Source organism: Callorhinus ursinus, unplaced genomic scaffold (genome assembly GCF_003265705.2).
Source record: "Callorhinus ursinus isolate GAN/ISIS: 27379988/994484 unplaced genomic scaffold, GSC_fseal_2.0 scaffold7, whole genome shotgun sequence".
NCBI lineage: Eukaryota > Metazoa > Chordata > Mammalia > Carnivora > Otariidae > Callorhinus > Callorhinus ursinus.
In genome coordinates, this window is record NW_027397069.1 from 26,679,776 (window position 1) to 26,696,119 (window position 16,344).

At 40.2% G+C, this 16,344-nt stretch overlaps 1 protein-coding gene across 3 annotated transcripts in view; it reads right to left on the reverse strand.

The window, feature by feature from the left end:
* The window catches only part of LMO7 (LIM domain 7), a 192,941-nt gene that overhangs the window by 27,901 nt on the left and 148,696 nt on the right, over window positions 1–16,344 (reverse strand). For all 3 annotated transcript variants that reach the window (XM_025875264.2, XM_025875265.2, XM_073894434.1), the window contains 4 exons: window positions 10,936–11,053; window positions 8,713–8,855; window positions 6,800–7,232; window positions 4,785–5,093 (listed from right to left, as the gene is read on the reverse strand). In XM_025875264.2, coding sequence (XP_025731049.1) covers window positions 4,785–5,093; window positions 6,800–7,232; window positions 8,713–8,855; window positions 10,936–11,053 — 1,003 coding nt within the window. The remainder of the gene's footprint in view (window positions 1–4,784; window positions 5,094–6,799; window positions 7,233–8,712; window positions 8,856–10,935; window positions 11,054–16,344) is intronic.

Sequence of the window (16,344 nt, forward strand, 5' to 3'; positions counted from 1 at the left end):
GACTGGTAGTCACAGAACATGCCAATTATCATTACTGCACCCCGTTTTAAAATTGCTGGTAGCTCCTTACTGCCTATTGGGTAAATTTCAAACTACATTTCAGAAAACCCAAGTTTCTGATCCAATGCTGGTAAGTTTCAAAAACTATATAGCTTTCCTCAGAAACAATCTTAAGAATGATTTTATCTTTATGCAACAGAAGATATTTCAGTCCCTGTTGGCTCTAAAATTCTAGAGATACAGCAAAGTTAAGTCAACATTTGGAGACTTAACTACACATAAGGCAGTTCTCAAACTGGGAGTTTGTCATATTTCCAAAAAATTAGGGTCAGAGAAATTACAGTTGTGGCCTAAGTGCTTAACCAGCCCAGGGCAAGTTATGTAACTTCCAAATCACCAAGTATTTCATTCCTAAATGTGGGGATAATACCACCTACTTTGAAAGCTTATTGGTAAGATTAAGTGAAACACTTAAAGAGTTGCCAAGGTCCGTGCCCCATAATTACTTTCTCTTATGCATGGAAACAATGTTACGTATGATATATTTGCTGGTTAAGCAGTTTCCAGGTCAGCTAAACAAAGTCCTATTTAATGCTCACATACCTAGCTCTAAAGCCAAGAGAACGCAGCATTCAACGAATACTTTCAGATCCAGGTACTGTGCTAACAGTGATCGGGACATGCCTGTTTCCTGCCCTCCCGGGGAGTAGGGTCTAGAGAAGTGTGTGGGAGGAAGCTGGGACAGCATTATCCCTGGGTGCTATTCAAAAGGGGCCCCATTGCAGGCTTGGTGATTGGGAAGTAAACATGTAAAAATCTTCCTTCCTTCCATCTGTATCATCTGGCTTCTGGGTAGCACTTTAAAAAATCTGGGGCAGAGGTTCTGAAACGGGGATTTGGATGGAGTTTGAGAGAAGAGGGCTCTGACAAGACAGAAAAGGAAACAAAACCTTGTCAATGAGACCAATCAGGGGGAAAATAATCAAAGCCACAACTGTGAGGCAGATGGAGGAGGATGAAGAGCTATGGGGTCACACTCTCCCCTTGCCTCGGGGTCACCATCACAATTGCCCTGGCAGGCTGGATCAGAAAAAGTGGGAGGAAAAGAAACAGTATCACAAAAGAAGTAGGGCAGAAAAGGGAATGGGAAGAAATGAAACCCCACCTGGACACTGGAGATGGGAAAGAAATTTCTGTGGGCAGATTTTAAATGAGGTTATATTAAGTTCTTTCTCTTCTTAATGGCATGAACCACCTCATGACCACAATTCTGTAAGAGGCTCCTAACCAGTTTCTACCCCCCAGACTTCGTTTCCTTAAAATAATTCTATGTAACAGCACAGTGCTTAAAGTCATAAAATATGCCTTAATCTTAACACTCCCAAATTAAAAGGGCCTATGAGGACCTAAATTACCTACTGGATCAAGCTCATACTTCAGTTTGGTGATCAAGGCCTTGAATGCAATTCAAGTCAGTAAAGACATAAGTGCCAACTACGTGTAAAGGCTGCAGAGGGTACAAAGAATACCAGTGAAGGAGAAATGATGAACATTTGGAACGAGGAAGAATCCAGCAAATGAAACTTTCACCAAAGGTGAAAAGTTCAGTTCCAACTAGGGGAAGAAGAGGTCTTGATTCATGAAGGAAGTGACCCTCCTGGGCTTTGAGAGAACAGGATGACTTCACAAGGCAAATATGGGTGAAATGAGCATTTTCGAATCTGGGAACAATAAGAACAAGTATCTATGATGTGTTGAAGAAAGTGTACACTGTGTTTAAGAAAAAGCAAGCAGTGTTGTGTGGCTCGGTCACAGAATTCCAATTCTTCTGTGGTGCAGGCAACCTTGAGTTCAGAGTGCCTGGTTACAAGTCCTGACTCCACCACTCAGGACCCTGTACGGTCTTGGACAAGTCACGTGACTGCTCATGCTTCAATTTCCACAATAGCAAAACAGGGATACACGGTCCCTGAGGACTCAGAAATCACCCAAGTAGCCTGTCGGCACATGGCAAGTGCTCAGGAAGCAGCCGTTACAGCACTACAAAGGGAGCTCGGGACCAGTGTTGAGGAGACAGAGTGCTCCCCTGAGTGCTTTGAACTTCACTGAACAGACCACAGAGTGCCACTAGAGGCTCTGGAGCAGAGAAATTACCAAGTGCAGCCTGGCATCATGCAAGTCAATCCAACACCAGCCTTGCAGAGAACGCAGAGATACAGGTGAAGATTTACAAAACGTTCGCACTGATGGGGAAAGGGCCTGAGAATTAGGCTAGTGGAAGCAGAGAGAGACAAGAAGACCACCATGGGAGATTCTGGAGGAAGAAATGAAAGGATGTTACTGGCGTAAGTGTGAGGTAAGAAGGAGAAGGAAGACCCGAAGAACACTTACAAAGCTACCAAAACATCTAGATGTTCATCGACACACTATTTTTTATTCTTCTATTCTCTGAACACCTAGAATTATAGAGTTTGGACAAACGCTTGGAAGAGCATTACAAACACCCTTGACTTATTCGTCCCAGGCTATCTTGTACGTTCACGGCACCATGCCCGAGGCAGAAAGCTCCTTCTCGGTGACAAGAGCAGGTGATGCTACCTGAGCAGTAGCACTGTCCACAGTGTAGGAGTGGATACACCGAGCAACTCTGAGATGGGCGAGTCACCGTGTGATCTATATATATGCGCAAGAATTCCAACCACTCAACTTGGCAAAGCCTAATTTTGCTTGGTAGGATACCATTTCAAGTTTGGAGACAAAGGGGCATGAATCCATTAATGATGAAACCTGAAACCATGCCATGTTAATTCAGGTTCTCCTGAACTGCAATAACCTGGAACACATCCAACACCACACTTAGCCTCTTTGTCTTAATCCCTGGATGCGACTAGTCAGCTGCCACGCTGAGGGCGTTCTACCACCTAGTGCACAATACTTTAATAAGGCTGTTTTGTCAGGTTTGCTATATGAAAACATGAAGGCAAACACGCACGTCCATAAAACAAAAGACACCTTGCTTCTGTTTTTATTATTCATCCACTGGTACCTTAGGTTCTCCAAGTATACCAGAGGCTACTGTTCTCATCCACTGAAATTTAGGATGTTAATTATAGATTTCCAATTCTTTAGAAATGAAGTTAAAAAAATGATAGCTAAGGATTTTTAGCAAGCTGAAGAGATTATTTTTAGATATATGTTTGTCAATATGCATGGGAATAACAAAGAAATATACCTCCATGTTAACAAAGATTATCTCTAAAAGACGGGTCTACCAATCATTTTTATCATATCACTTTCCTGCATTCCCAAATTTTCTCAAGCACAAAGTACTTCATAATCAGAAAAAAAGGGGGGGGGGCGCCTGGGTGGCTCAGTCATTAAGCATCTGCCTTCAGCTCGGGTCATGATCCCAGGATTCTGGGATCGGGCCCTGCTTCGGGCTCCCGCTGAGCGGGAAGCCTGCTTCTCCCTCTCCCACTCCCCTTGCTTGTGTTCCCTCTCTCACTGTGTCTCTGTCAAATAAATAAATTCTTAAAAAAAAAAAAACCACCTTAAACTTGTAAAGCTTTTCTGTGGTAAATATGCCGTATCAACTTAGTGCACATAGTTCTTTCATTAATATAATTTAGGCCCAGTTATATACTTGGTGCTGTGCCTTGGAATACACACATACCCTGATAAGGCAGCAGAGAATGTCTGACTAAGCCAGAGAACCACAGAAGCTCCTTCATGCTAAGGGGTTCATACAGCTATCAAACTGCTTGACAAAGGTTGTTTTTTTTTTCTTTTTTTTTTTAAGAAAAGCTTTCTGTACTCTAGACAACCAATGACTTTTAGCTTACATATAAAACACACTACATTCATCACCTAGCAATTCTCCTAAAAGCTATCTATGGTGATTTTAAGTAGGAAAAACTACAAATGCCCCCCATTCTTCATCTGATAGTCTATTTGTTTAGACTCCAAACATTAGGGAACATGCCTGTCATATAACAAAGCCTCAATATTCCCATTAAGATACAAGTAAAGGCACAAAATTGTAGACTTTCTAAATTAGTATTAAAAGTCACGAGAAGATTGGGGCACCTGTGCGGCTCAGTCGGTTAAGCGTTTAACTTTTGGTTTCGGCTCAGGTCATGATCTCATGGGGGGTGGGATCCATCCCTGCGTAGGGCTCCCCGCTCAGCGGGAAGTTCGCTTCAAAGATTCTCTCCCCCTCTCTCTGGCCCTCCCCCACTTGCTTGCTCACACGCTCAATCTCTCTCTCAAATAAATAAACAGATCTTTAAAAAGCAGTCACAAGAAGGTTAATATTATAGGGAAAGAAATGCCATGTCCCTAGAGGCCAGCATCTAGCACGTGTACCGATTTCCCCTCGTGGTCAGTTAATTTCCCTGAGAAGGGGCTTTTATTACCCAATTACCTGTTAGACCTAAATCTGTAACCTCCCAAGTGACCCCTACGTCTGAACCAGGGACTGCTGACCACTAGAAGTATAAGGCAACTGTGGCTGAACTGAAGAGTAGAGAGAAAATAACAGCCAAACCCTAAAGAGAGAGGTCCAAAAAGCCTCAATACACACACGACATCACAAGGGTTATCTGGATCTATAAACGCAAAGGTGGAAGAGGCCTACTTCTTCCAAGATGTGCTAAAAATAAACTGCCATATCGTTTTCCACATTATCAGCCCAGATAATAATGCCTAGAGGTTAGAAGCATGGATTCCAGATTTCAATACTCATGTTTCTGAGCAGCGAGTGACAGGCAGCCTCCCAAAATCACCTGTGATCTCGAGACCTCTGTCTGCGGTGAGCTTCCCCCTTCTCCAAACTCAGATGTTAAATCGGGGCCAGATGTTGAAGACAGTGTGGCTTGAGAAGTGGCAGCCTGGTCCTGGGAAAGTGATGAAAAGGAGGGTGTAGGAGACTGCAGCCCCCTCGCACCTTCTCCCACCACTGCTTGCTCTCTCTCACTGGACTTGCTGGAAACAAGCAAGCTTATGTCAGGTTTCGGCACAGAGGTGCTCACCAAACTGTTCTGCATTCTCTTAGCATCTTCTACATCTCCGTTATACTTCCAAGCATCATCCATCTAAAAAGGAAACGCCATTTTAAGGTTGGTGTCATTAGATTTCTGTTTAAAAAACATATACATTAAATACTTTAAAACTACAGAAGTAACATACCTCCCACAGCAACTATGCCTAAAAGCTCGGAGCACATTCTTTCATGCTAACAGACAGGCACATTTGTAGTGGGAGGAGGATTTGTTTTTTACAAAGTGTTGATATTATAGACACACTGTTGAAACTTGCTTTGCTCATTTACATCACCCCGATAGGTCATCAGACAGATCTCTAGACTAGTCTTTTTAATTGCTGAATGGTCCATTGTAGGGATAGCTACAATTTATGCACTTGATATGCATTCAGTGTTGTTTTGAGTTTTCTGTAACTTCCAAAAACACTGCAACAAGTACCCACATATTTTTATAATTGGAATATTTTTTATATTTTTATATAAATATGAATATAATCTATTTTTATAGATTCCCAAAAGAAGACTCGCTGGACCAAAGGATATTTTATAACATGAAATTATAAAAAATGTAATATACAAACTTTATATCTATTTATCTTCTCGAAAAAAATTGTAGCAGTGTACTCCTAATGGAATATAGAAGAATGGCTACTTCTCTGCATCCTTGCCAACACTAGACATTTTCAATGTTTTAAATCTTTGTCAGTCTGATGTGTAAAAAGCTGTACACCTCATTCTTCCTCTCATGAAGTTGAACATGCTTCGATGTGTTTATGTTATCCAACATTTGAGCTCTCCCTGAAACTGGCTACTCATTTCTATATCCATTATTCTACTGCTTGCCTGTCTTCTTACCAATTTGTAGGAACATGTTAAATCCTAGTTATATTAACCCTATATCTAAAACTCATTTTACTAATATTTTTCTGAGTCTGTAAGTGGTCTTTTGACTGTTACTAATGAGTCATACACATTTGATTTTTTTTTATGCTGCCAAATATATCTCTATTTTATTTACTATAATGATAAGGACTTTCCTGGCTAGTTTAGGCAGGTTTTCCTTACCTTGAAAATCTTTTCAAGTTTTTTCTTAGATTTTAGGATACTATACTGGCAGAGGTAAAAGAAATCTGAGCATTGATCTTAACACTATATTGCTTCCTCTTACGTAGTTAAAATTAATACATCCACTTTCAGCTATGCAATACTGCTTCATTCTCAGGGCAAATGATTCCATGTTCTATATTCTTAAAAACCCCAGTATAAATAGAACCATGAGATACATTTTAATAACCACATTCAAGCATATCAAGTTCTAATAAAGCAGGTAATCAGAGAAAAATAGAAAGCTGTACATAAGGCATCTGAAAATATTTAGGTTAAACCACGCAAAATTGCTATTGTGTAGGTCAAAAACAACTACTAGCATCTTCATATGGTTCAGCCTAACACTTCACAAAAGCTACATTTGAGAAAATACAACACTAAAAAATGTTCTGCCTTAGAAAGCAGCTTATTCATTCTTTAAAAGGTATCAGGCCTTACTTTGATTGAATTTAAAGTTTAATCAGTTCCACAGAGTTGTTACATTTTAAGCATTAAATGTGTATTGAAACTAAATCAGCTGAAACAAAATGGCCCTATACGTAAGTTATGCATATTTTCTACATCAAGTAGAGGTAACTCAAACTTCTACCCAAGTTCCCCAACATTTTGCTCTTGAGAACAGACTAAATGAACTGGGAACATATTTTTTACCGTGTAGGATCTTGGGAGTGATGAGATTCCCCTTGCTTGACAGCCAAAAGGTCTCGGTGTGACCACAGATGTTAACCTGGCTGTATCAGTTTTCTGGAAACTTCTGGGGAGAGAGGCTGAAACTCGAGTCAACTCTGTTTGTGTAGTCAGTGAATGCTGAGAAGACAAAGAGTCTGGGAGTTGTTCTTCCATGGGGCTTTTAGAAGGAAGCTGAATGTTAGCGGCCACAGCGGCCTCTCTTTTTGCAAAAGTCGTGGAATCTTGTTTAGGAATTTCTGTAGAATATGCTGTAGCCTTCTCTTCCACTCTCTCGCTCTGGTAACTTGCTTCTGACATGGTCGGTGTAGGGGAGAGCATCTCTTCATTCAATACATCATCAGAAGAATGCAACCTCCTCCTCGAGGCAACTGTGGACATTTGATTTCGGGATTCCCTTAGCAGGAAGAAGCACACCATAACCACCAAGTTACACATGTGACACACTGAGGTGGAGAGACAGAGGTTACTTGCGCAGTAACATAAAACGGGACTAAGAATAAAAAAGGCTACTGACTTCACACAATAACCAACACGGTATTAACAGGAGTATAAATACATGTAATTTTTTTTTTAGTGCCACACTAAAAGATTGTAGGAACTTGATTCTTGTTTTTAAAGAGGCTCTCAAATATTTCAGAGGGATTTTTTTAATTGTAAAGAGATGTTAATAAGAAAATGATGAGGGGCGCCTGGGTTGCTCAGCCGTTAAGCGTCTGCCTTTGGCTCAGATCATGAACCCAGGGTCCTGCTTGGTGGGAAGCCTGTTTCTCCCTCTCCCACTCCCCTTGCCTGTGTGCCCTCTCTCGCTGTGTCTCTCTCTGTCAAATAAATAAAATCTTTAAAAAAAAAAAAAGAAAGAAAGAAAATGAGGATATTTTACTAAGGGAACATTCATGAAGTTTTACCTACAAATTTATCAATCTTCCAAAATTAGTGCACTTAAAATATAACTGATTGTCTGACAACCAATTTGAATCTTCCAAAGATGTGGATTCCTTTACAGGGTTGTATTTTTTCCTGTATGCAATTTAAAATAATTTAGTAAAAACAAAAGACCACAAAAAACTCAGACTTCAGTTAAGGTCAAGTTAGTGTATGATTTCATATAGCTTGATAGAACTTGCATGGACAATTACTACAGATTAAAGACACCATTCATATTTATAGAAAAGTTCATGACACATCCTCATCACTACCATTTAGTAGGGAATACCTCTTAAGTGAATGAAACTGTGTTTACCATTTGCTTCTAGGGCACAAAGGAGCTTTGTTTAACTTTACCTGACAGCACATTTCCTTTTTGACATTATCCTTAGAGCATATTTGCCTTCCCCCTGACCTATAAATATTCCAAGGTTTCTCACAGTAACTGCTCTGCAGGAACTTTTAAATTGGACCTTTATCCTGTTCTGTTGCAATGCTAAAAATAAACCCCTTATGTTTATGCTTATATTGTCTTCCTTTAAAATAGAATTTTAATTGCACCACTAAAACATGAAAAGGAACTTGATATTTTACACAATTTAGATGAGTGGGAGCTGGGTTTATTTGGCCATTCTATTCCTAAATTCATTTTAAAAGTAGAAAAGGTAGTTTATTTTCTGCACCAAAGATGGCCAACACCACCCAATACTGCACTTGAATATACAATGTAAAAATCAAGAAAGAATGCCCACCTATATTAAGCACCCATTTCTTTTGTTAATCCAAGTCACTCTTTATTACAGTAATACTTTGCTTTCTCATTGCAGAGCAAAATCCTGACCGTTTCACACCTATTTGCTTATGGTTTAATATTGGTATCCTACCCTTACATAAAATATGGATTTCTAACACTGGTAACTCCAACCGTGAGATGCACTCAGCTTTATTACCTGTCCTGTAGCATTTCCTTAAGTGGCTTAGAGCTTCTCTCGGATTTCTCAAGTGCCTGCTTTTCAATTTCTTCCCTCTCTTCCTTTTTCTTCTGCAAATCTGAAGTGTAGCTTTTTCGACGATCTTTCCATTTTGCAAGATCCTGACAGAAGAAAATCACATCAGCACAGGCATACCTGAATTTCTACACACCCTCTCTAACAGTGAGAGCGCCAGGGTATCCCATTACATCGCTGAAACTATTCACTCCAACTCGATGCCAAGGTGGCCTAATTTTGCTTTTTATAGCTGGCGTTTCTGTACCAACCTTTATCTCATGTGTCTGTCTAAAAAACCTGACCTAGTAAGATAGACCCCATTACTGTTTTTCTGCCTCCCTGCCCATTTCACAAAGCCTGCTAAATGCCTGTAATTGGGTTCCAGGTCAGAAGGATCAGGAACTGTTTCAAATTCATTTTCATCTTACTCCAATAATCTGGCTGTTGTGTGAAATGTATTTCACTAGTACAACTGGAACAGAGACAGGATTGGAATGGTGAGGCATAAGTGCACACTCTGTCTTTAATTTAACATACACTGAGCTGGATCCCTAATTTGAGGCAGAGGACCACAAACATGCAGATGCGTAAGATGTGGGTTCCCTCAAGGAACCCTTGGTCTGGAAGGGAAAGGGACTTGTAAATAAAAGTTCAGCAATGCGTGTGACTGGACAGCACAGGATGGCGGGGGTCTGAAGCAGAGAGAGTGGTCAATTCTACCTCAGGCAGGGGAGGGCAGAGTTTGAAAAGGCTTTCCTGGGGAGGTCAGGCTTGAGGATATGATTTTAAAGCAGGTAAACTCCACCCAACAACAGGGCAATAAGGAAGATGCCATAGGAAAAGTGGACCTGTTTCCCATATTCCCAGGAATAGAAGTCTAACCTAGCTGGGTGACCCCAGGACAATCAACCTGATTTTGCTTTTAAATTAGCCCTAGCAGCCTAAGCTGGTTGTGACACTCAAGGGTTTAAGACATTCTGGATGGTACAGACTTTTCTAGGTCTCCAAAATAGAGAAATGCCATGCTAAGAACTGCTAGTGGCATTCTAGTCCAAAGAGAAGCACATCCAAAATCTCAGACTAAACTAGTTTGGTTTATACCCTTAAGAGCTGACAGGGCCATTCCTATTTAAAAACAGCCTGAAGTCAGTATGAACCACTTCCAAAAAGGATAAAAGCAGTGTGCATTTAGTCCTACAGGGTAATCAGCATGAATTCTCATCTGCATTAACGGATAACCCCTCAATACTTCTTTTCACACCCAAACTGTCCCCATGTATCCAGGCAAAGTGACACTGAATTACTGTTTCTTGATCATTAAATCGAGTTCCCAACCAAAAGAGACACTGGAATTGAGAAATGCAGCCAAGGCAGAAGGTTCTTCTTCATCTCATAGGCTTTAATCTCTTTGAAAATGAAGATTTACTACCCCTGGCCCTTTTGTTCATTCTAACACTCTACTCTTCCTATAAAGTTACCCTCAAAATCCTTTGGGTTCACTCTGTATAATTTATCTGTTGTATTCCTAGACACTCTTTTGGTTTGTAACAATAGCCCCTTTCAAAAAAAGGTCAAGCTTTTTTTCCCCCGCAGGGACAAAGCTAAATAGTAAGTCTGTGTCCATATAAACATCTGGATATAAGTCAGCTCTATGAAAACATCTCATTTTGATTCGTATCAGACAATGACTTCTCCAGCCAAAATATTACTCCTAGTTATATTTCTTATTTCTCCCCAAATCTCTGTTAACTCTGAGAACCCCCTTCATCTCTTCCTGCTAATCCCAAGACTGTTCAGGACCCCCAGCTCCTCTAAACTTTGAGCTAAGTCTTTTCCCTTCACAAGCTTCAATAACAGTCATACCCCAAATTCAACCAACCAAAGCAAGGGAACAAATTAACCGTGCTGTAAGGAAGCAGATTCACATTTTTGAGAACTCAGAGAATATTAGAAAATAAATATCCTATTATATTTTTCACAGAGGCCTTTAAAACAGGCAACAGTGATAGGCCAAAAAGGTGTACGAGTCTTTTCAAAGGAAGCCGATCACACTTTCTGTAGGACTGAATTCTGTAGCAAGGAAAATCATCTCAAGTATCGTGATCTTCTTTTAAGAGAAGCAAGGAAGAGTCAAACAAAAATACTCTCCCAGTCTTCCCATCTCCCAACATAAAAAGTACTCACATCTTGCCATTTCTGGTCTTGTTCTTTTAGTTGTGATTTTATTTTCTGCATCTCCTCATAACGCAGCTGACGCAAGTTCTGAACATCCTCCACGCTGACATCACTCATGGACTTACTCCTACAACCAAAATACCCATGGTAACCAAGGGTCACATGACCGGATTTAGGGTTAAACTGGAAGGTTGTTTGGAAATTCCATCTAAATTTCTGCTGTACTACCTAGACGTTTTAGTGATATTATCACAGAAATAACACTACAGAGATAAATGGTGTTTTTCCAAAACGCAGAAACAAGAGCCTAGCACTCAACTCAAGTGTGAATTCTTTCACAAAATGGTTAAGTGAACCCTGCATGAGCCTGAAAAAATAATCCAATGTTCATATTTGGAGTGGTCCATGCATAAAAGGATTACTTTAGAGAGAAATATTTACTAGAATCGTCTATATTTTTCTATCTCCCCCAAAGATAATCTTTTAAGGTTTGGCTGCCTTTTCTGGGCACTTATTAAATAATTTAATGATTACCTGATATTTTCTCCTCAGGTTCATTACCATAAATAAACGTGTTACTTCTTCTCTGGGATTCTCTAAAATCCACCCTACCACTGCACTAGACTTATTCTCAAAGCACCATAGGTAGTTTCTAGCAGCTAGTTATAATGGAATGACCTTTACAGTCCCCTGTTTTATTAAGGCAGATTGCATGTCTCCCAATGTGTGACCCTGTTACGACTATGTACTGAGGATTAGCTCTCAGAGAGCTCAATCTAGAGTAGAACCGATGAGCAGAGGGAGGTGTTAGAAACGAGGCACATAGAAGGGATGGTCAGTTGCACTGGAGAATAGGGTAGTGAGAATGGGGTAGTCCAGTATGAATACTGGAGAGCAGGTAGGAATGAAAAAGAGCTTTTGAAGGTGGGGTATGCAAAATGTGCTTTCCTATAGAAGTTTCATAATGCACTCTGGATTTTATTTCATTTGAACGGACTCTAATTTTATTTAAGTAAGTTATTTAAGTAACTCTACATCTCCTTCTTGGGCCTAAACTTCGCCCTCCCGACGAGAGTGTGCTATCACCACATTTCTCTTGTAACATGCTTGCCCTTAGCTAGTTCAGGAATTCAACTAGTTTCTATGCAAATGACTCCCAATCCACACAGCACCGAGGCCAGGCCTTCCTTCCCTTGACTCAATTCCAATTACTTGTTGAATAAATATCTGCATGGATATCCCCTAAGCACCTCAGTTGTAAAAAGACCAGTTGAAATAATATCTAGGAAGGATTCTGTAAACTATAACTCACTAAACACATGGTTATTGTTGATGCAGCCAAACTCAGTCTTGTCCCCAAACCTGCTTTTCTGCTTGGGGCTGTTAATGGTGTAACCTGCTTCCAATCATCCACATTTGAAACCTAAGAACCATTTTTCACCTTTGCCTCTCCCTTCTCCCTACTTTCAGTTAGTTATCAAGTCCTCTTATTCAGTGTCTTTTTCTTTCCACTTCTTTTGCCAACACCCTAGATCAGAACACAGCCAACTCTTACCTAGACTTTTAAAGTAGCTTAAATTATCACCCAGCCTCCAGATCCAGTGAGTCTTGTCTTCAACTGTTCCAACAAGAAAGCCCTTCGTCAGTATATATGCCTTTTTAAATGCCAGTCATTCCTCAGGATCCCTGATACACTGAACACCGCATGGGTGTCTGTAACTTTCTATTCATTCTCCACTTCAAAGTCTAACAGACTACTCGAACTTGACTTGTCATAGACCAAAAACATGATTACTCACCCGCAATGTACTCATCAATGAAATTCAACTCCATCCTCCAGATTACAGGCCAAAAATCTTGGAGTCATCCCAGATGCCTCTTTTTCTCTTATACACCATGACTGGTCCCATCAGTAAATCCTGCCAGTCTACTGTCTAATTATAACTAGGACACAACCACTTCTCACCACCTCCACCATTACCACCCTGATCCAAGCCATCATATCTCCCGCCTGGACTGTTACAATAAGCAGTCTTCCTGCTTCTACCCCTTCTTACCCAACAGTGCATGCTCAATACCATGGCCAGAGGGATCTTCCCAAAATTACACTCAGATAGTAACATCCCTGTACACTGCCCCCATCAGTTTCTTTCCATTTCACACGAATTAAAAGCAGGTTCTTCCAAGATGTAGGACATTACCTGGATCCTGCCCACCTCTCTCTGTTCATCTCCCATCATGGTCCCCCCCTTCACTCACACTGCTCCAGCCGACTGGTTTCCTTGCTTGTGCCCAACCTCCTGCTCTTCTACTGGCTCTTCAACCAACCATATGGCTTATCTCTCACTTCCAGTCATCCGCTTGAACATTACCTCAGTGTTTCCCACCCTGACCACCCTACACAAAGGAGTAAATGCACCTCTCCCTTGGCCACATTATCCCACACCTTTCTCCCCATAGCATTTCTCCCCATAGTATTTATTGTCATTTGAAATGTTTATGTACACCTCACCTGCCTCATCCTGCAAGATTACAAAGCAGGGATTTTTTTTCTGTCTGCTCCTATATCACCTATGCCTAGAAGAGTGCCCAGCCCACGGTAGGTGCTAATAAATGTGTTAATCTAGAGAATATTCTACCACTTTGATAATAATTCCTACCACTTCCATGCCAAAAGTGGTCTGGCCTTTCTCTCCACTCCTCTACTGCTTTAGTTATACCTTTCTCCTGGCTTTACATTCAGCATTACAGCATTACGTGCTTAGTTTATCTCCCTCACAAGTCCGCATGTTGTTTGGAGAAAAACACATTAACACATAACAAAGCATACAGGATACATGCATTTAACACCCATGGCAAGAATGAAGTATGTTTTATCATACTTAATCAAGCAAAATAAATTTCAAATGTCTCTTCTTGTGTGTGTATAATAAATCAGGATTCCTCCCCAAAGTTTTATAAGGAAAGCTTTGTAAGATTTATTAAAGAGTATTAAGGAATTACACATGGAATATATATCAAATTATACACTGGATCGTTAAAAATATATACCTAACTAGGTATGACTATATATGAACTTGATTTATGTGAATTTGAAAATATAAATTAAGCTATAACTTCAAAGAATAAGACTTTTTTTGCGCTCAGACTTTAACAGACTCCCTAAAAAAGAGCACAGAGGCTGGCACCCAGTAGGAGTGACCCTCCTACCTGTGAACCAAGGGAGCCCAGCACTGTCCAGAGCAGACTAATCCTTGTTTCAGGCGGGAACGGGAGTTCCCTATGTTCCCGAGGGTGTACAGTTACCTAAAGAAAGCCTGAGCACATTCCATGCAGGCTGAACCGAGCACTGGGGTGGCCATGCCACCGATCTGCGTCCCAACCTTACATCACTTAGCTTCTCTGCGCCTCAGGTCCTCATCTTCTAAGCAAGGAAAGCGTTGTTATAAGAAAAGGCGGAAGGTTATACCGATTGTATTTTAATAACTATCAGTGCTTTACACCAACTATTCTTATGAAGGAAAACATGACTGCATGGAATTTCTTGAAAACGAACTCCCAAAACAGCTTCAGATTAGCAAGGTCACCCCAGGCCACACTGATAAAATCTAGAACTTTCTGAGTACAGAAGTCTTTCAGCCAGATCATGAAGAATTCTTTCCTTCCTTATCAGAATTACCAGCATAACATTAAACTCCTGAGGGCTTACTGTGTGCCAGCCACACTGCAAACTGGTCTACCTGGATTAGATCATTAAAAGATGCGCACGTCCGGTTCTACCACTCACTAGCTGTATGTCCTTGGGAATGCTGCAATATCTGTGTCTCTTTCTTCATGTATCTATAATGCGTCTAATACCTACCTGTCTACCTCACAGACTAGAGATAGTCTAAGAAGTAATATCTAAGAAGTAAGGGATCAGAAAGGACCAACATGTAGAAAATGTCCTAAATATAAAATCACTGATTGCCTTAAACAGCAGGTAGAAATTCCATGATACTAATTCTGGGGTTCCTGGAGTCCTGAACTTCCAAAGGAAGATAGGGATATACTTATTTATGCATTTTTTAGTATATTTCTATTAGGTGCTGTAGGAATTCTCTGAAGCATAATCAGTACTAAAACCTGGATAATAGGCTTTAGAGTGACTACAAACTAGGATAATGTAACATAAGAAACTTTTCATTTATAGGTTTACAGTCTAAATCAGGTTTTCCCTATAGCAGCACTATTGATATTTCGGGGATATAAAATTATTTATTTATTGTAGGGGGCTGCCCTGTGTCTTGCAGGACAATTTAGCAGCATCCCAGGATATAAAAGGACCAGATGGCTAGTAGAAAACCCCCATCCCCAACCCATCCAGTGTAATAATCAGAGATGCCTGTGGACATTGCTGAGTGTTCCCTAGGGACAAAATCCCCAGACACTCACATCCACTTTATTTGCCCTTCCTTTTTGTTGTCTTAGGTGTCCTTACAGTTCTACAGAATCTTTTGGCCATAACCCATACATGAAATATACATCTCTTAGTTGTCTTTGATTAAAATTTCACCTTCAATCAGTTTTCATTTCCTGTTGATCCTGGCAGTAGACTGAATGGCTTAGTCCTATTACAAATTATAACTACATACCCTTACAACAACTTTATCATTCACAGCTTCTGCCGAGGCATCATAACCATATTTTCAAATGTCATGGAACCATACAGACAAATCCATGCAACACAAAAGCATGCGTGACAAAATGCCACATAGAAAGCATATTAAAAATAAACAGAGTGACAGATGTTAAATGCCAACAAAAAGCAAGCCCAAAATGAACAAGCTAAGTCTTTAAGAGGTAATGTGCATTTCTCTTTCACCTGGTCCTTAACCAAAAGGAAAGCATTCATGTTATAGGCAGTCATTTTTCAATCACAGGATGTTAAGCAATAAAGATTTTCCAGGTAAGTATTTTAAGTTTAAAAATGGACATTATGTCCAAGAAATATCATTAAGAAATATCACTTGTTTCCTGTCATACGAACATGTCTAGAAACAGGAAATAAGTTCTAGATGAAATGCCTATACCCAATCCAATTTTTTGTTTTCATTGCAGCAAACCAGTTTAAGAAAACCATTGGTAACTGATAGAACACAGAAAAAAAATCCCATATAAAAGGTTTTGATGACAAGTGGTATGAAACACACTTTAGTTTTCTGAAGACGTATTTGCTTTACTTTCCTTTATCTGACAAGTCATGCATTATTCATCAGTCTCATTTTACAGATAACCTTGCTTTATTTGTGTTACCTTGGCACTACACTGCAAGGGGGACAAACTTTAAAACAAACAGTGTACCATGCAAGCAACAATCTGGAAATAGTCTACAGAAGGTATTTGCTGCTGCTAGCTAGAGCCAGAAAAATCCCTTGC